Raw genomic sequence first — 21,302 nt, forward strand, 5'->3', positions numbered from 1 at the left:
TTATTGAAATATTAAAGCATTCATTCTTATCTTTCTGGAATAGTTAGATCATAACGTTAAGATGTCCCACAATCTAAGAATATGACCATAATACCCCTTTCATGACCTGGGGCTTTTGGAAGTTAGTCGGGCAACCTATTTTTACCACAAATTTATCCAGTTTTAATGTTGGGTCACAGGAAGATGTCTAATTCTACAAACTTCATACTCCTGATGTCCAGTCTTGGACATGAAGGGTGCGGAGATGTCCTCCATTGACTAAAAATAAGGCCATAATACTCAGTATAAGACTTGGACAGTCCTCCCTTCATGGGCTAGTTTTGGGAGTTAGACAGTTCATTTCCAGTATCAGAGCATCCAGTCTTGATGTCAGGCCACTGACACATGTCCAGTCCATTAACTTCATGGTTCAAATGTCTATAATAATAATCCTTCCCCCCTTACGCCAGCTTTTGGGAGTAAGTTAAACCTGTTTATAATACATAACATGCATAAACATTCATTGATCAACCTAATTTAGAGATAGACCTTCATGACATAAAATGGATGCCCGAGAAGTTGTGGGTGGAGCTAAAGTATCCCATATGACCACATTAACACCATTAGAGCTATATCCAGCCACAGCTATTATCGATCCACTGGAGGAAAAATATGTGACATCCCTGAAATCATAAGTAAAATATTTTGCATTTAAATAAGAGAATGAATCTTTATTGGGGGGAAAATAACAAAATCACATGCCAACTAAATATAAAATAAAACTAGTTCAACAACGTAATAAACACATGTCAAATGGTTAATACATCACTCCTGATAATGGATGCAATTTTAATATTAAGCCAGTTTTAACCATTAATGACAGGCTATCGAGTCCAACCTTGTCATTCATTTCTAGGACATAACTACACCCACAACATAGGATAACAAACGGGGCAAAAATGCCTCCCCTGACAATGAAATATGAATAATATCTTTAATATCAGCTGAAGTACTAAAATCTATCAATATCTCAGCAATTGCAACAAAAAGTTGGTGAAGAGAAAGTACATACGAAGCATGACCATTAAAGCAAAGAGATGATTCTGTTGGACGGACATTGCTCCTTCCTCCAACCTCCAGCTGCCATGTGCAGACAGTTCCATCTAATGCAGCACTGGCAAACCGATGTCCAAAGTGGTCAAACTTTAAGGCTGAAATTGATGCAAGGGCATAAGGTGGAGGGACATTGGCAGCAGGCAGCACTCCATATGTAGCAGTAGCTTTGTCTCTGTTGAACTGTATTTATAAAGCTTCCTATTAGTCATAAGCTTGAATTATTGTCCACGTATGCAATTTATAACTGCACTAATCCAGATACTATATACAAAATATCTATTTGTTTTAGGGAGGGGGAGTTATAAAAAGAAGAAACCATAAGATGGAGGGAGGGGAACTGTCAGCATTTGTTTATACAAATACAAAAACATACAGTCACATCCGCATCTACCATATATGCATAGCAACTAGGAATTTCCCTACCTCCCACAAGTAAATGTGTGTATTGCTAGAACCAACCAAGAAGAATGGCCTCATTGGATGACTAGACAAAGCCCTGGTACTTATGTTCTCCAAAGTAGCAGGTGGATCAACAAAATCTTCAAAATCTTGTTGAATTTCCCAACCTAATCTTGAGGCACCAATCTCAGCATAACCAAGCATTCCTAATACTCCAGCACCTGTCAAGTCATTGCTGGGCCAAGCTGAAGAGCCCACACCGACAGTTGCTCCACCCAGCCCAAGGTGTGCCCCTTTCTTGCTCCCAAGTCCAACACCAGGAGAAACACATGTTGGAGTAGGGGTGGATTCTGAACCTGCCCATCCGTTCTGAGGCCAGTCAGCTGTGGCCCACAAAAGACCATTTGATTTACCACTGTGTGGTGTCTCATCTTCCAGATGAAAGAACACTATACCCTGAATTTGATAAACAAAAACAGAGACATTTATATACTTTGCATGTTCATAATTAATATTTAATATTTTTAATTTAAACTATATTTTTAATAAAAAAAATCAGGATTATCAATTCATTGAACTTCTATTTGAGTACTGAATTAATTCTTGGCTCCACCTTTCAATGCCCATTCATAAGAATAAACTCAACATAGAACCCTAAAGCCCACAAAAAAGGCTAGAGAAAAAGATTGAGCTGAAACCATAGCAAAAGACCACATGTGCAAACAAATTATACAATTTTCTCTACATAAAGCATACAGGCATGGCAATGAAAAATTTAACATCCAAGCAATCAAAACTTCAGAATAACATCAATCAAGATCCAAACCTTCTTGTTGCTAGCAACTGCAGCTTCCTGTTGACAAGTAGAGTTCATACACAATGCCTGCTCAAATACAGCAACAATGTCATTCTTATTATATACATATATGTGGTCATATGAAAATAATTAAACAGAAGGGGAAATCACCTCCAAAAGTTCCCCATTTCTCTTGTACATTTCTCTTGGACTCTGGAAAACTGCAAAATTTGTGGAAGTTATATCTTTCTTGTTTGATCCTGCAGAAGGATGACCATTTAGAGATGTTTCTTTAACAGGAGTTCCAACTTCATGATTAGAAGATCTAAGATTAAATTCGTCACCACATGTATCATCAGTGTTATGCAGCCCTGTCATAATCATTGACAAGTCATTCCACCCCTTAGCGTGCATATGATCCAAATCATTTGGCCAATTGAGTTTTTCCTGTGCAAAGCAATCGAATATCAATTTGGGATCTGCACTGTGATCCCATAATAACTGATGAACTGAATAATCTTTCCTGTTCCCCAGTTCCGAAACATCCAGGTTTTGGTTCTGACTGAATTCAGATTTATGTTTTAACCATATAAGAGTCTTTACATTCAAATCTTTCTTTACTTTCTGCCACAGAAACTCTGCATGTTGTTTAACATGATAAGAAGAGATGTGAGTAACTGATGTTATCAGTAGATCACATAGGCTATATGAAACTATCCGAATCTTCTCTGGCAAGCTAATGCTTTCAGAATCCATATTGATGATACAAGACTCTCCATAAGCATACTTTCTGCGGAAAAGACCGGACAAATTACCATCTTCAAGTTTGGCAAGAACCAAATTCAAATTTGATATCACGAATCTAGACATATGCTGCCACAAGCAGGTCCCTATAATCTTCCATCTTTCATCATCAGGAATTGAATGCTTTATATCATGTTCAGACAATTGAAGGTTTTGTATACTAGGTATGGAAGAAGTTTGAGCCAACAACTGTCCAATTTTTGGAATAAGCTTCTTTAGATTCACCATATCAACATCATAAGGATTACGGCCATTAGATTGTGCAACAAAGAATGGTTCAACCATATACAAAAGCACTTCTGAGTTTTTCTGAAGCCAGGCTAATGAAAAAAGCAAATAGTACTCATAAAAATCTAGGATATCAAGAAGTGGTTTGATAAGATCTTTGCTAATAGAACTCAACTGGATCCTCAAAGTTGCTCTTAAAAACCACAATGAAACAAAAACACCTTCTATGCAACACTGTGAAGCATCCAAAAACTTAGGTTTGCCATCAATAAGCAGATCTTGTTGAGAACTTTCCATACTGCAGGCACAAAATAATCTTGAATAGAAAAAGGAGACTTCTTCGGCAGTCTTAAAGAGGGGTGTAATCCTAGAGTGATATAAATTGAAATCCTCAAGCATATCACTCTTCTTTTGAGACAGTTCTCCTTGAGTATATCCATCTGTCATATCATACCCAATGTACAATGATCCGTGATGGCAAAGTAAGAGTAAAATCTGCAGAATAGGGAAATTAAAGAGTTGTCAGAGGTAGATCGCTGAACAGTAACACATACAGGGAAAAATTGGAGCAGAAAAGTATACCATGCCGATTAGACAGTGGGGTGCCAATAAAAACCTCTGTTCAAATAGGGCAAGCCCGCTGTATAACTTTTGTTTAAAACTTTCCACTGATTTCTCATAGTACTTCATGTACTCGTCAGAATCAGAAGGTTCTTCATTGTACTCTGAAAAAGTGTCAAGCCAGCTTGGATGCTCTCTTATCAATTTTGAAAAGTAGCAAAGTGCCAAATTCAATTTAATATGGAACTCTAGATGCATAGAAACATTAGCAGACAACCAGTTAGAGCATTTTCTAGGTAAAGGCATCGGAGTATCGGACAGCACATCATGACTGTCACCTAATTCACTGTCTTGATTTGCAGTCCCAGGCATGCTTGGTGAAGATGAGAAGTAATCCAATGCTTCAAGCTTGAAACATGACAACATTATGAATAATTACTGACCAGTAATAATGCATTAACAATTAATCTAAAGCTGATGCAAGGAAAACTTAACTTGATGAATAACAACACCAGTTCAAAAATTAGGATCGTAGAATCGCTAGAAAATTCTCAGAATTCTTTTCATTAATATGGCTAGGTACTTGAATGGGCAGAAAAAAACATCACAACATGTTCCTAGATTGACATAAACAGGTGGATATATTTACGTGAAAAAGGCCCAAGAAACATGCAGCAAAAAGCATTTATTAGGAAAGTACAGTACAATAAGAAGCTCACTTCCCCATCTTTAATAGCAGAAAACTTGTATCACTCCTACACATAAGGCTAGGAGAGGTTCAGTAAGTACACACTACAAAGTTTTCAAACCAACCAGTATAAGATAAACAGAGCTTAGGACATGCTATTGAGCAAATGGTTTGAGTTTTGACATCACTAGAATTCATTTGATGATCTGTAGTTCCAACAAACTTGTTTCTACATGCAGATACAAAACTCAATTAACTTGTAATTGAACAATATCATATAAATTTAACTTACAGGATTACCACTGCTTTTTAAGGAAGCAACTGTCATCAAAGTTGCCCATCTTAAAAGAATTGCAGAATTGTGCTCCCCAACGGCATTCCGCATGCTATTCTTTGTTGCTAGCATTTGGCAATAAAAACCAATGGTAGGGTCCAGAAAATGACCACAATTGGACATGACAGTGGACTCTGGAGGCACAGGGTGTACTGAATACTCTAGCATTCTATGAAAAGATTTGTAGTAATTACCCATTTCCCACTGCAAAACAAAGACATCTAATTAGAGTTATGATCATGTATGATGCATGTCACTGCAAGAAGAATATAACCAACGACAGATAAATTGAATACAAGTACTCTATAGGGTACAAAAAATAAATCAGGCCAACCTCACCAAAACTAATCAGACTGGACCAATATCAGCCACAGCCATACCCTAGGCTGAGAAAGGAAAAATATTAGTTAGGTCAGCCAGCCCAATTTCAGCCCAGCTTCTTGGGGCTGTGAGAAAAAATGTACATATAACGGAAATAAGAACCATAAATAACAGTTGTTAGTAGATCACATAAGCTAAACAAAATCAATCTAATTGACTCTAGCATTCTATGTTAGCAGAATTTATATTTACTAGCTTAGACTCCCTAGTCCCCTATAAGCAATGTCATCTAGACATGCTGCCACAATCATAAAATCATCAGGAACTAAATGCTCCATACCTATAACATGTTTATCTTATGTACATTTGGACCCTAAAAGGTTTTGTATCTTATCTATAACAAGTCAGCAAAAATCTAGCATTTTATAAAAAGTTGATAGTAATCACTTGTTTTGAAGTGGACGTCAAGGAAGCTTGCTATACATGGTAAATGGACATGTATTAAGCAAGCCCTAAAAAAAGAAGAAAATAGCAGAAAGTGTTTAGGAATAAATTAATGTCGGCATTTTTGGCACCTCCAGAAGGCTTGCAAGCCAGTAGTCTCCTTTATCAATTGCAGATGGAAGTATGTACTTTGTAATTAGGTGACGCTCCAAAGGTCCCCCGTGGCCATCAACAAGTCGACAAATGACTAAGGCAAGCTGTTCGTCCCCAAGATTCTTAGCACAAACGTTTATAGCAGAAGAATGATCACCTCCAAGCAAAAAGAAAGCAACTGCTAATTCCAGCTGATGCCTTCCCAGTAAAACATAAGCATTTTTTAAAGCAGCAGCTTTATTTTTCTCATCCTGTGATAAAATTATTATGGCTGAATTAATGACTTGAAAACATTAATATGACAAAACACCATGTAGGATAAGAATCCAACGCCCATATAAGTCACGTTAAAACAATGACTATCAATTAAAATCCTCATGACTTTATCAGTCTAATGTAAGTAACTAAGGACCTGTTCAGAAAAATATCTTGATATTTTTCAATCAATTCTTATTATACAAGAACTTAAGTTATAAGTGCTTAAAATTCAATAAGCTTTGGATATACACGTTAATAAGTTCTTACATAATTTTGACATGTTTGGATCCCCAATTACACAAGCACCAATAAGATAGTCTCATTTTAAAAAAATGAATCATGATTAAAAACTAATACATAATTACTAGCCTCAATTTAACTATTTTTTCTGTTTGTGGATAATAAACTAGGAAATGATATTTTGACACAGATTTTTTGATAATATTTTGACACAGCACACGTGTTATTTTCTCATTGGTTCATTATTTATTTGTTATTATGTTAATTTACTCTAAACCCAAAGAGAAAATGGCATTGTGTGTTGTATAATAATATTGTCAAAAAATATGTATTAACATATCATTACCCAATAAATTTATGGTATAAACTTAAAAAGTTTCACCATTCACAAGTATACCGAAATAGTATACTATTATAAAAAGTTCAGCAACACACACTTTTGTACAAGGTAACATACAAAAACTTACAACATAAGCTCTGCATATGCCTTTACTATAGGCTACCTTGGAGACCTTATGAAAATACGCTAAAAGCATCTTATGGACAAAACCATATGATATTTTCATAATTTTAAATAAGTTGTTGATAAGTTCTTGTAAATGGGGCCAGAGTCCTTTAATGGCATTGATGAGAAAGGAAACATTATAAAAACACACTGGTTCTTGCAGATTTGTAAGAAAATTCACCTGAAAATTGCGAGAAAGAAAGCCCACCAGAGGCTTATCTTTCTCATCCTTACTGATTTTGAAAAGGCCGGCCAAAACTTGAATTCTATTCAATGCAATATACAGCAAAGCACAATCCTTTGGATTTTTGTTCTTCAAATACTGTGCTCTTGCCAATTTCTCCATCTAGAGCAAGTAAAACAAAGCAAGTATTAAAATTGTTTGAATGCGAAAAATAGTAAGAAAATAAGATATTATGAGTTATGACAATAATTTACAGAAGACAAGCTAATAAACAATAGATAAACCAACAAATAGTGAAATAAAAATTTTCCTTCCACGCTCTAATTTTGTCAAAGCAGACAAAAAATCCCGAGTTTTCTTGCAACATCATGGCATCATGCAATCAGCAGAAATATAGAATAAAAGAAATCAACAGGAGGAGCTGGATTTTCACCCCTGATAAACACATTTTAATTCATCACAGCAGTTGATACTTCGTATACACCACAAGTACTGTCCAGAGTCCCAACTCCCAACAGAGTGTATAACTGTAAAAGGACACTAAAATATTCTCCACCAAAGAGCATATCAAACGTATGCAAGTCTCAACATCTGGTTCAGCAGGAAAAAATAGAACTTGAAACTGTAAAATATTTCTGGAGGGTTTCCAAGATCCCTCTCATTGTCATTTTATATATAATAAAAATCAGATACAGAAGTACATAGAAGATTAAGGGTCTGTCCTAAGCACCTAAGTGCAGACCTAGGTATTGCTACAATACTAGACTAGTACACTACCCTTATGTAGGCTTAATGATTATACATAGGACAATAATTCTAACAATAGACTTACAAATATTTTTTTAATTTTTAGGAGAAAAAATATAAAAATCCAAATTAAATTGTCAAAGTCCATAACAAAGGTAGCATAAATATTTGTGTCCAATTAAGGAGAAAAGGTTATCTTCAAGATAAACTTGAACAGCTTTCATTAGTTTTACTAGAGTATCTCCCAATAAGAGTTCCTTATGAATAAAAACATTATTTTAATGTGGGTCTCACGTTCGTAAGTTGTTTAAAAATGAAGAGTTGATTAGAGACCTACATTTTTATTCATTTGTTTATCAGTATGTTTTTATTCATAAGCAACTCTTATTGAAAATGCTCTTGAGCTACAAAAGAGAAAAAGTTTATGGGATGGGTCTAGACTGGTCACCTTTATTGGATCAACATCAAACTATCTACAAATGTCAAGTACTACAAATTTCACATTCAAGATGTTCAATTTTCGATATAAGAGGTATGTCGGAAATCCAATATTTACTAGTGATACAGCAAAAATAGTATAATATAAATGAGAGGCAACCCTCATTGCAAGAGCTCGATTATGGGATTGAGTTATGCCTTAAGCCAAAACTAAGTTTTAGATCCATTATTGGGCCACTTGCATAGACACCCTCCAGACCTTTAGACTTGGAAATAAAATTACATAGAATTCAACATTTGAATGCTACAGGAATAAAATTTCTCCATAAGCATTAATCACTTAAAAATAGATTTCTTTGATGTCGAGCTCATTCTTAAGGCTAATAATACAATCCAACAAGTACAAACTATAAATAGTTAGTTAGATATATACCTGGATGTCTTTTAATTTATTTTAACTTTTATTGATAATTCTTACAAAATGTTAAATTCATTCTTCCATGCTAATAAATTAAAGGGAATTTTTTAATCCGTGATGCACTGCATGTAAATCTTAACTATATGGGGAAATCTTTGTGGCCAAACATTAATGACAAAAATGCGTAGAATTCATGAGATATGGAACTGCTTAAATAAGCAGGCAAACTAGTTTTTTGAGCAACTATACATAGATTGTGGAGAGTATGTCTGTAAGTGAGGGATTGAAGTATAACTAATCTATGTTTTCTTTCAAAATTTGATCTTAGATAAAAAATACAAGTCGGTCACGTAAACTCTTAAAAGATATAGCAGCACACATGCTACAAACTTAAGGTTTTAATTTCCAAGATTTTGTGTCATGTTTGTTACCCCTTATAGAACATGGAGAAGAAACTAAGCATTACCCTTGCACGTAATTGAGGTATATTAGCATACCAAAAGCCCAAACCCAAAGCACGCATTTCTTGCCACGATGGTTCATTGGGTATGACAGAACCAAATAAATTATCTAGGCTATCTGAGTGATAAGCCCATACAAACAATCTTGAGTTAACAAGCAACTCTTCAAAAGAAGCAGCTCTACCAAACTTCCGGAGAAAAAGCAGTTGCCGAAACCGTAGTACAACCCAAAACCTACAAGGAAAAGTTTAGAAATCACATCATTCATGTACCAACTACCAAAAGTCAGACATCTACACATCAGATCCAACCACCACCAAATGCTTTTAAGATATACCATCTAATTTCACTTATAATCATCATCAGCAATTGACAATCATATTTTTGCAGTTCCACAGCCATCTTTGAAGAATTTTGACATTAATAATATCATTAACAGGTATTGAATGTCCATGGTAAGAATATTAACAGAATGCATCACGAAGGGGCAAAGGACAAATAGTGAACAACATAAATCACATGATTCCAGAAGCTTGGCATATTGATAGAGTCTGAAAATTCCTGACAATGTATAAATCAGATTAAAAAATTTCCCTTCAATACTACCCTAATAGAAAAGAAAAAAAGAAACAAGCCATATGATCGACCTTTTTTTCTTCTTATACTTCTATTAAAAAGGAAAATTATATTAACCCTTCTCACAACATATGTTAAGAATGGCAAAAACTTAAAGTAGCCAACACATCCTCTGAATAGTTAAGAATCTACCCAGACCCAAATACAGGTCTTAAGGTAAGTCCTGTGCAAGACCTTGTCAGGATTGTCTAACATATGTAAAAGAGTTTACTTGTCAGAATTGCTTAACTTTTTGTTTCACTACCGATGTAATATACATATACATAAATGAATTAGCTAAGAGATCATTGAACTCAAACATTTTACATATTTTCCAATCTCAAGTGACCTTACAATTTAATAATTCTCATGTAAATGCATAGAACATGATTTTAACAAAGTGATCATGCTAAAAGATATCATACAAAAAGTGACCTCAGATGCTTTGCCATTGACGTTCAAATGGACGATGTAATATGAAAGCTTGGGTAGCTTGTCAATTTACTTGGTATTACATTTTCCATCTGAGTGTAATGAACCTAAAGTGGATAATGTTTAAAGAGAGTTCCAGTTCTATGCAAAGATTCAGAAGTAGGTCTTCAATTGAAGACCTTATATACTTGGTCTTACATTTTGTTCCCTATTCCAAAATTTCCTCCAAGGATTTTAATGATATAATATCTACTAACTTTTCATTTATCCTGGTCCACTGCAGGATATCCTTTTGTTCACATTGAGTTTGATAGTGTGGGAGATCCCACATTAACTAGGAATAAGACCAAGTTATAATACATAAGTGGGATGCAATTCTCTCCTTAAAGCTAATTTTATAAAGTTGAGGCATAAACCCACTTACTAAAATATTGGGAGAAACTTCATTGATAGTTTCGTATTACAAAATAGTTTATGCCAAACTCAATCTTACAAAATTAACTTATAAAATAACATTTGCACTCACTTATATACTATAAGTTTGACTGTATTTTTAGCAGGTCTTAGATCTCCACACACTAACTTATAAAATGAGATTTATCTATAGTTATATATTGCATTTAATGTGGCATTTGGGTTTTAATAGGCTTGAGTCAGAAGTAAACCACTTTCCAATATGAGTCTGGTAGGTTTAGAATTGTTTATGGGAGGAGGGATAAGAGGTATAACTGAATATGACAGTTATAACCTCTGATTTGGTAGGAGTTTGATGTTAGGATCCATAGGTGTCTCAACAGATTTAGAGTTCATTAACCCCATTTCCTCCAAGATGTCTAACGCATACTTTCTCTGAGATATGAATATACCAATGTTGGATTGTGCTACTTCAATACTCAAAAAGTACCGGAGTTTGCCAAGATCTTTGGTTTGAAAATGGTGACAAAGGTGTTGTTTCATTTGAGAAATGCCAAGATAGTCGCTTCCTATGAGAACAATGTCATCGACATACACTATTAAGTAGATACATCCAGCACTTGAGTGGCGATAGAACACTGAATGATTCGCTTCACTACGAGACATACCAAATTGTTGAACAACACAACTGAATTTACCAAACCAGGCCCGAGGAGACTATTTTAGGCCATATAAGGATTTGCGAAGATGACTTACGGACAATAAGTTGAAGGGAGACCCAGGGACATAAAGTACATGATCAATGGATATGGACGGAAAAATATGAACAGTACCAACACCATGAGATGAGACTCTAGACCCATCAGCCATTGTTACCGAGGGTAAATTATCCGAACATGACAAGGAAGAAAACAAGGACTTGTTACCAATGATATGATCGGTGGCGCCTGAGTGAAGGACCCAAGGTCCGAGGGAGTGAGTCAGACCAACCAAAGGTGTACCTGTACGTGCAACAGATGCAGATGTAGTGGAACTAGAGTGTTGACGATCCTCATACCATCTGAGAAATTTGTGAAAGATTGCAGGGTTTTCTACGGTATTAGATGAAGTAGGATGGTCTGTAGACGGTGATCGGGGAGGTGGATAAGAATTAGCCATTGCTATAGGTCGAGGAGGACGTCCATGAAGCGCATAACATCTATCAATTTTGTGGCCTAACTTGCCACAATGGTCACATTTTGGATGTCCTTTACGTGGCTTGCGAGACCGACTTCGATCATCACGTTGGACAGCCATAACTAAGGAATCATCAGTATGGGGAGATATCTCAGTGACTGGTTTGCTCGGTATACGCAAAAGAGCAGAACAAGTAGAAGTAAAGTTGGGTATGACAAGAGAACCCAAAATCTGATCACAGACATGAGAGAAATCATCAGAGAGTCCGTATAATGCCAACAACATGAAGAACTTTGATCGATTTTCCATTTCTTCAGCGGGAGTGGAGGCAAGAAGTAATAGCTCATTAAAATCATGTAGGAGGGCATGAACTTTACCCAAATATCCTGCCATGGGACCAGGACTGCGCAGACCAATAACAGTGAATAGGTCCTAACAAACACCATAAAGACATTGAGTGTCATTTGTGTATAACAACTTCACTTGTGTCCATACTTCTGAACATGTTTCATATGATCGAAAAATTTGTTTCAGTGAGGAGCGAATGGTGGACTTTATAACAATGCATAACTGGACATCAATTTTCATCCGGCGGGAAGTGTCATCTGTGGTAGCAGTAGACACATTTTGAGTAAGGTGATCTACGTACCCCGGACTCTTCAACCAAAGTTTGATGTCGGACGCCCATGTTGCATAATTTGTGTCATCTAACTTGTCAATGGACAAGTGTACATTCACATAATTGATGTATATTGAGGGATCAGATGATGAGCCACCAACAGAGGTGTTTGTAGAAGACGTCATGGAGAGGGAGAAACCCTAAAAAATCCAAAGTGCTCTGATTGATGCAACGAACATAGATCCAGAAAGAGGGCGAAGAGGCGATCACGACGGTCCTGGTTGGCGGCGGAACTCTCCGGTGATGCGCCGACACGCACAATGGGAGCGGTGGTGCCGACGAAGGTTGCGATAGCACGTGAGTGGTCCGTTCGCCGCGATCTTTGCACCACGGTGGTCGCCCGGTCGAGACGATTCCGATGGTGTGGTTGTCGGTCGATTCTGGAACTCCGACAACGGCGGCAGCGACAGTGGCGGTGATGTGTCGAAGTCCGTGGAGCTGGCTGGAACTAACCTTAAGCTCTAGATATCATGTGAATAATGGAGAAGATTGGGAGAAATCTCTCTTGTGTCTTTTGCATACACATAGGGTGGTTTATTTATAATGTAAGATATGGGCCAAGGCCCTTAATATAGAATGGGCTGAGCCTAATTAAGATAAACACACATCTTAACATCTAACATATCTGAATATGATAGTTATACCCTCATGTAAATGTTTCACTTTTTCATGTAAACGGACTATTATAAGTAGTCAGTATTGTGGGAGGAAAAGGTTGTTGATGTTTTCTAGGGAGTAAAGGGTTGTGGGAGTTTGAGGACAACTTGAAAGTCCTTTAGTGTTTGGTGTTTTACTGTATTCTACCACACTGGCGGAATCTGTGCTGTTTCAATAAGAATCTACCAAGAACGCGTCTTGTGTGTTCTGTAATACTGGTTGAATCTATCAGAGTCTGTCCTATATCCATTAAAAGAACCACTTACTATGTTATCCATGTCATAAGCCCAATAGTGTTGAGAGAATGTAATGGAAAAAAACCCAAGTCCTATATTGACTATAAATAGTACCAAAATACACACTATATAAGTGAAGATAATCTTTATCTTCTAAGTCGGTTTTGTAAGTTTAAATTAAGCTTAAAATCCACTTTTTAATACTTCCAATAATTTTTGCTTCTGATTTATGAAACAGAAAATATAAAGGACAAAAAGAAAATATAACAAGAAAGCACACAAATGTTAAATATGATCATGAATACCTTCGCCCAGGTTCATCAAGACTCTGATATGCAGACGATGAGTGTGCACTACTAACTTCATTAAGAAGATCAATAATTGCAAGAATCTGTGTCTTCTCTACGCCAATCAAAAGTGGTAAATCAGGAAATTTCTCCAGAGATTCAATAAAGCCATTAAGCTCAGATTTTGTTGAGAAAATGCTATCATTTTCACCATTGGAGCCTGAATGATATGGAAATGGGAACAAGCTACTTTGAGCCTGTGAAATTGATGTGATTGATGCCGAATCCCCACCCCATTGAAATCCCTTACCCTGGGAACCTTTTGATATACACCCTTCGAGATAATTAGATAATACAATATTTGGAAGACAAATTCTTTTAGGGATGTGTCTCCTTTTAGGATCATATGTAGAAGTCAGCCCTTCAACAAGATGTCTCACAGCTACATAAGCACGTTTCCATTTTCCTGAAAATATTAAAAATGATAACAATAAAATACATGAAAAACATGCTATAATTCCCATTACATAATTGAGTATATTAATTGAGTCATCAGTCATACTTAAAGAAAACAATTTACGCAACCATTACCTGAACTGATATTAGTAAGTAGTACATCAGGGTGATATGTAGGCAACGGTCCACTGATTATCTCAGTTACTTCTAAGATGCTCCATAAACCAACCTTGGTTAGAAGTTCAAATTTCAATTGTTCCTTGGCCAAAAACAAGCTACTGGAATTGTCCTTCATATTGATTTTTTTTATGGACTCCACAGAATTAAAATCTACTTGACTGTCTCCATCTGTCTGTTCTATGAAAGCACCAATGTGTTCAGTAAAAACCGCAGAAAGTATGTCTTCATATATTTCATCCTCACAATTATAAGCATTAGGCTTTGAATCACAAGGATTAAAATTACTCCCTTGCTTTTTATCCATGTGGAACAACCAATGACTAAATATACTAAAGTAATTTCTATGAATCATCACTGCTGCAGCTCTAGGTCCCCATAAGAAATCATAAATTGGAATGGAAGTGTGAGCAAATGCAATGCGAACCCATATATTCATTTTTGGAAAATTTACAGAGTTTGACAAAGTTGTACCAATACAACGCTTGGGAGCATATATTTGCAATTCATTATGCAAACAAACTCCAAGCAATAACTCCCCGGTTCCTAAAGTTAACCACCTTAGAGCAATAACATCACTATCAGTCTTTATTTTATCCTCCAAAATAAAAGTCCCTGCACTGGTTAATGGTACAGCATCCCATATATGTATGGAATTGATAGCATTGGAATTGCTCTCATGACCAATCGTGGCAATCTTCTCACCACAATCAGAGAAACATATACCCTTGATGGGACCATCATGTGCAACAAGCACACCCACAAGCTCCCATGGCAAGTGTTGTGTCAATGAGTTCCCTGGTATACTTTTCCAGAGTTTCAAGATGCCATCGGAGGACCCTGTGACCATAATGTATGTAGGATAGTTACTACAAAGATCATTTGCAAAGGCAAACTCTTGTTGTATATGGCTTACAGTGCCTGGATTAGCCACAGCGAAACTAGTAACTAGATCGTTGGAACTTGGAAACTCACATGAACATGGATTTACAGTAACGTAATATTTTTTATCAGCAAATGTACTTTCAAACGCCCAAACACTACAGTCATCAATGCTTTTAGCATCAAAATTGCATTCACAACTGTTTGTCAACATGTCAACTGAGTGCAAGCTAACTTCCCATGATAGGGCCTGAAATCTCCCCATCCATACTGCCAACAGCATAAGTTTACTGCTGCAAAAAGTTTTGTCACGGGTGGAGTTCAAAGGAATTGTGAAGATATCAAAAGGCCCGTCTTCATAAGGACCATGACCATTGAAAGGAATAGTGCATAAGTAGTGACATTCTATGTTTTCCTCTTCAGTTCGACAAATACTGACAATGAAGCAATCAATTCCCCGGGTATGTCCCATAAAAAAAAACAGTTTGTCACCAAGTATCGAAGGTGCCCATGTCAAGCTTGTGTACAAGGAGCATGAGTCTTGAGTGGCAAGCTTTCCACAGAGTTCCATAGTAGGAACCAAAGTTGGACATCCCAAAATGCAGTTTGAAATGTTAGAAAGTGACCAAAAAAGAAGCAGTCCATTAGAATCCAGAGAAGCAGCAAATTGAACTTTGCATGTATAAGGATGAATTGAAACCTTTAAGATTTTCCCACTATGACCATCTAAGTTCAAAACACCACCAGTCAAATAGGGGGAAATGTTATCTGTGTTAGCATTATCAATGGAGTTCTCCACAGCATCATGTATTGTTAAAATACGGAAATTTGACCAAACTAAGGAATTACAAGACAATAGCTGAAGTGTTGAGCATATAATAGGTGGACCAGAAAGGCAATTTCTCATTAAAATAACCTTTTGAAGAAATATCGCATTTTTAAAATCAGATGAGTTAAACTTGTATACATTTGCTATGTCATGGTTTTGGAGTTCATGCCTCTTCCATAACGTAACTCGGGGAAATCTCAGTGGGGAAACATCATCAAGACAGTGGACAGCCCAAAAGCTAAGCAACATTCCAGGACCAAACCCAACTATCCAATCACAATTTCTGACATCATACTCAAATTGTTTGGAAAAAACTTGTTTGGACTCTTCACCAGTTCTACATATTCCCTCGAATTCTGCCCCCCATCTCACAAATATATCTGAACCAAGAGTTCCATTTAACGTCTGATTAATCTCAATAACAGCAACAACACAAAAGGAGGAACCAGCATTTTTCTGATCATTGATGTCCTTCCCAACTCTCCTGGCCTTTCCATTATTAATTTCACTCCATAACCTTGCAGTCCCATCTAAGCTGCAAGTCAACAATACATGCCTTACTGAACACTTACCGTATCTGTTTGATAACTTCTCTCTCGATGGTCTCCATTGAATCATTACAACAGGTAGGGGATGATGTAGCTTGACTTTTGAATATTCAGATAGTCCGTTGCTTTGACATACTACCACACATTTGCTTTCCTCATTGGTCAAGGCCCCTTCAATCTGTTCTTTACTAGGATGTGCTGCAGTTGCTGAAGGGCCCTCAATAGACCACGTTGCAGAAACAAGAGTTTGGGGTTGATCTGCCTTAAACTTCCAAGCAACCTCCCAACATTTGTTGCTCTTTTTCCAGAAAACCACCTCCATTCCAACAGAAATGATTCCATCTCCTGATCCTGTCCATTTGATGTTTGCAACTTTCGTATGTTGTACAAGCACTGCATTCTGGCTCCAACAAAAAGAACCTGAATATGAGTGACAAGATTGTGTTTTTAATATATAGAACTAATAAAAGAGAAGACTCTTCCTAATGTAAAATTTCTCCTTTTCTCTGTAATAAGAATAAATATATTAGAAACGGGATCTAAAGAAGTGTTAGAACAGGGGACACGACATCCTCCAAAGATAAACAAAGACAAAACAAAGCTCAAACAAGAAAAGCAAAAACAAGTCGTCAAAGATTGCCAATCTCTTCATATATCTAAACTTCTCCAAAATAGACCTCAACCCCATCTTATGACAAACTCTTGCAAAGGTGTTGACAGACTTTACAAGACATGGAGGTCCTATTTAATTGTCTTTTACTCTAGACAATATGGAAGACATTAAAAAGCATGTAAACGTTGAGTAATTGAGTTCACTTTGAACTAACCCTTATCCAAAAGGCGACCTTGGAATGGTCACTGAAATCTCCCCTTCCTTAAAATGTTGCTGGGTCAGTTCTCAAAAGCCAAAACTCACAAAGCACTAAAGGAAAGGAAAAGATAACAAAACATTAAAATGAACTGAGCTTCTCCCATGAGCTAAAACCAACTTATACACCTCAGCTTCTGAACAAGTTAAGTTAAATGAGAGAAGTTCTATATAAGTTAAATGAATGCATAAGTATATTTTAACTTACATAGAAACTCAGTTCACTTTCCCTTTTTCTCCTATAAATAAATATTAGAAGTTTATTCAAAATGACCTATGTAAGTTGCATTTTCATTAACGAGCGACTGTGAAAAATGAAACATAATAATCATAAACATGTTAACAAATACTTAATATTACGACTCAAGGACCATCCTCCCTTCCCCCTCAGTAGAAGCTTAAAGTTGTTGATTCGATTTACTTGTCCCCACAAGCACATTAAAATTCAACAAATTAAGCCCATAATATATCTAAAACGTTGAATTAGTTTAATTGCTAATTGGTCCCTATACCTACACAATCTTTACGTTTTAGTCCCTACAACTAAAAAGTACTCGTGTTGGTCTCGATACACACTTCTTAAATCCGCCCAAGTCATTGCCATTCAGAATTGTGGAGACTAAACCGTATTAAGAGAAGTGTAAATAAGAAAGTGTAGTGTATGTGTAGGAACTACACCGAGTAGTGTTAACACGTATTACGTAAAGATTATGCAAACATATGGACGAAATGAGTAATTGAAGCTATTGATTTCAGCAATTGAAGCAAAGAGAGAGTGGAAGTCGAAGTTACCTTTGGCAGCGGTGGACTTGTGGTGGAAAAGGCATATGCAGTTATCGGCAGCGGCGGCAAGGTCGCCGGAGGAGGGTGAGCGAGGGGACCAAGCGACGGCAGCGAGGGGATCGGCTGAGACCTGAAAAGATTGGCGGAAAATGGGGCCGATGCGGGATTGATAAGGGGAAATAGGAGAAGGAAAGTGGGAGACAACGAGGAGAGAAGAAGCGGCGTAGGCGATCCAAGAGTAGCCGGAGAAGTGAGGGAGGAAATCGACGGTTGATTCGGATAAGGTAGGGGCAGGTGGGACCGTGTCGGATCTGAGGAGACAGAGGGGAAGGTGATCGATGGGGTTCATCTTCGTGTTTCGGATTGACTTATCTGATTCCGCCATTGTTCCCTCTCTTTCTCTCGTCGGAAGAAGAAGAAGAAGAAGAACATATACCAGTGTCTGCTCTGTGTTGGTATTTTCTATTTCAGTTTTTTAGTCTGCAATTGTTTAATTTTTTTTTTTCATTTTAAGTGTATATTTTTTTTCTTTTTACGTTTAAATAATTATTATTATTATAATAACACATTCTCAAATATAAAATCTTCTTAATAAACAAAAAGGCTAAAAAAATGTCATCCCAATTTTTATTTGAATTATTTAATTTGGTTTTTTATTTATTTTTCAACTAAATTTTAATACTTATTTAATTAGATTTTTTTATTGGTTAATGTCATTTTTATACAAAATTTGTAGTCTAACTAAAATTTATGGGAGTGTGTGGAAGTGTGTGTGGCTTTTGATATTTTTGTTGAAGGAGTAAAAAATAATTTCTGGCACACTAAATTCCAAATTTATTTATTAATACATTAATATTTTTATAAAAATTTAGAAATTTCTAACATATATTAAGTAAAAATCACGAGTGATTAATTACACATTAAGTAACTTTGTTAGATAACCAGAAAATTACATTAAACTCGGTTAGATAACTTTAAATATAGACTTATCTATGATAATTGAAGATTAAGAGTAACTACTAATCGTAGTTTTGAGAAATTACGTCTTAAATAGTAATTGTTATTGTACTATATAACTATTTTGTGAGTTACAAATTGAATGAGCAGTCATTGTTCAAATCGTCTAAGCCATCAGTTTCATAATAGTTTACCAGAAATTACAACTTAAATAATAATCAAAAGTATAATTATTTCATCATTCATAATATCAAACAAACAAATTGATTGGTCATGAATTAGATTAAATATATTAATTTTTTAAAAATAAAAATACATTCCAAAAAATTGAAATAAAGAGATAGATTGTATATATTTATTGCTACATTTATTATAAATTGTAAAATATTAACTTAATTTTGACATTAAAATGTCTATACATAGAACTCCACACATGGTAAGACATTGTCCGTTTTGGGCCAAGCCCTCACGGGTTTGCTTTTGGTACCACTCCAAAAGGCCTCTTACCATTGGAGATATCTATGTGTATATAAACCCTTGACCAGTCCTTCTTTCACTCAATGTGGGACTTTGTTTGCATTCCAACAATTTATGTTCTGACGTGGACTAGATCAGTCATCATCATAGGAACCACATTCGAAAATAATTAACAGAAATGAGGACTAGAATAAACAACCTTCATTCATTACAAAACACAGAGCCACATCACCATCTTCTTCAACCTTCAGTCCAACCAAAAATCGAAACCCTAGCGCCGCCACACCTAAACCCTTAGGCCACCACCGCAATCACCACAGACCTGCAAATGAAAATTCTAAAATTACAGAGTGAACAAATAATCATAAACAAACTCAACCAAGACAATGACAATTATAGCCTCTAAGACTCCAAAAACTTTCATATAAAGTGACCAAAATCACATTCACACACCCTTTTTATCAAAACCTTATCAACGGTTTCAATCACAGCATCAACAACTCTAACTTTACAATTAAAGAGAACCAACAAGGAAAACGAGGAAACTTGGACATTGTTCATGGACTTGGGTTAGTAAAAATTTTAACTTGTCCAGAGAAATAAAGGAGAATCCATTTATTGCAACAACGAGAAAAAGATTGGGAAAGGAGACATGGCTCATCAACCACCAAGATGGGGAATGTTAACCACGAACCTCACTTTCGCTTTCACTGAAATAAATTAAAAATACCCTAACCTTAATTTCACTCTCCTCCCTCGTCAAAAATTGGGTTCCATTAAATAAATCACATTTCTTTCAAAATCCACCTTAATGTGGCGGAAGGACTTCACTTGGACAGTTAAATGTCACATCAACACTGTTGTGCACAGCTCGACTCTCTGCAAACGACATTTGTAAAAAGGACCAAACTGAACAAAATTTACATTCTTTAGAACAAAATTGAACAAAAAAAATATATGGGAACCAAAACGAATATACATGACGAAAATATGGACCATTAATGTTATTAAACCTTTTTAATATAGGCAATTAATATACATTTAATAGCATTGATTTCACTTTCGAATTAAGACAAGTATTTTAAACATATATTACAAAATCAATAACGAAACTTCAGCATAGTGGAACAAACTGTGACAAATATTTGTGCACATATCTTTTGCACTTTTCTCTAGTTAAAATTAAAATTTATTTTGGTAACGTATAATTGATGGTAAATATAATTTTATAGATATTAACAAGTGTACCTTATTATATAAATATGAGTAAGTCAGATATCATTTTTTTCATATACACACAAAAGTAAAAATTAAGATTTCAATTACTAAATCAATATAAAAATACCAAACAATATATTTAATTTTTATTCTAATATTCATGCTAGTATTTAATAAGTCTTAATTAATAAAAAAATCTAATGTCTTAAATGATTTTATTAAAGGTCCGAATTAAACATTAAGTTTAGATGTTTCGAATAATTAACTGATAAACTTTATATCTACCTACACAATCAATTAAATGTTTCGAATAATCAATTGATAAACTTTATATCTATCTACACAATTAATTAGATGTTATATCCTAATCTAGGATCATGTCCAATAATTTGAAAAAATTATATTAAATAACACAAATAATAAAGAATTAATTATATTAAATAACACAAATAATAAATAATTAAGATACATTACATTCAATTCTTGTGAATAAAGGAATTAAGGTTATATATTCTAAACACTAAAAAATAATGATAA

The 21,302-nt window shown here is 35.5% G+C and overlaps 1 protein-coding gene across 3 annotated transcripts in view; it reads right to left on the reverse strand.

Annotated features, from left to right (window-relative positions):
- LOC106754956 overlaps window positions 1-18,606 on the reverse strand; it is a 21,168-nt gene extending 2,562 nt beyond the window's left edge. The window contains exons 1-14 of one of the 3 annotated variants that reach the window (XM_014637028.2): window positions 18,123-18,606; window positions 14,162-16,882; window positions 13,589-14,036; window positions 9,080-9,308; window positions 7,008-7,172; window positions 5,802-6,074; window positions 4,864-5,109; window positions 3,905-4,291; window positions 2,635-3,817; window positions 2,462-2,550; window positions 2,321-2,377; window positions 1,519-1,950; window positions 1,052-1,275; window positions 529-662 (exon numbers count right to left, since the gene is read on the reverse strand). In XM_014637028.2, coding sequence (XP_014492514.1) covers window positions 529-662; window positions 1,052-1,275; window positions 1,519-1,950; window positions 2,321-2,377; window positions 2,462-2,550; window positions 2,635-3,817; window positions 3,905-4,291; window positions 4,864-5,109; window positions 5,802-6,074; window positions 7,008-7,172; window positions 9,080-9,308; window positions 13,589-14,036; window positions 14,162-16,882; window positions 18,123-18,498 — 6,964 coding nt within the window. In that variant the 5' untranslated portion in view covers window positions 18,499-18,606. Of the gene's footprint in view, window positions 1-528; window positions 663-1,051; window positions 1,276-1,518; window positions 1,951-2,320; window positions 2,378-2,461; window positions 3,818-3,904; window positions 4,292-4,863; window positions 5,110-5,801; window positions 6,075-7,007; window positions 7,173-9,079; window positions 9,309-13,588; window positions 14,037-14,161; window positions 16,883-18,122 lie in introns of all 3 variants that reach the window. The other 2 variants (XM_014637027.2, XM_022778107.1) reach the window with 2 other exon arrangements.
- Window positions 18,607-21,302: the final 2,696 nt, after the last annotated feature.

The sequence above is a fragment of the Vigna radiata genome, unplaced genomic scaffold (genome assembly GCF_000741045.1).
Source record: "Vigna radiata var. radiata cultivar VC1973A unplaced genomic scaffold, Vradiata_ver6 scaffold_307, whole genome shotgun sequence".
NCBI lineage: Eukaryota > Viridiplantae > Streptophyta > Magnoliopsida > Fabales > Fabaceae > Vigna > Vigna radiata.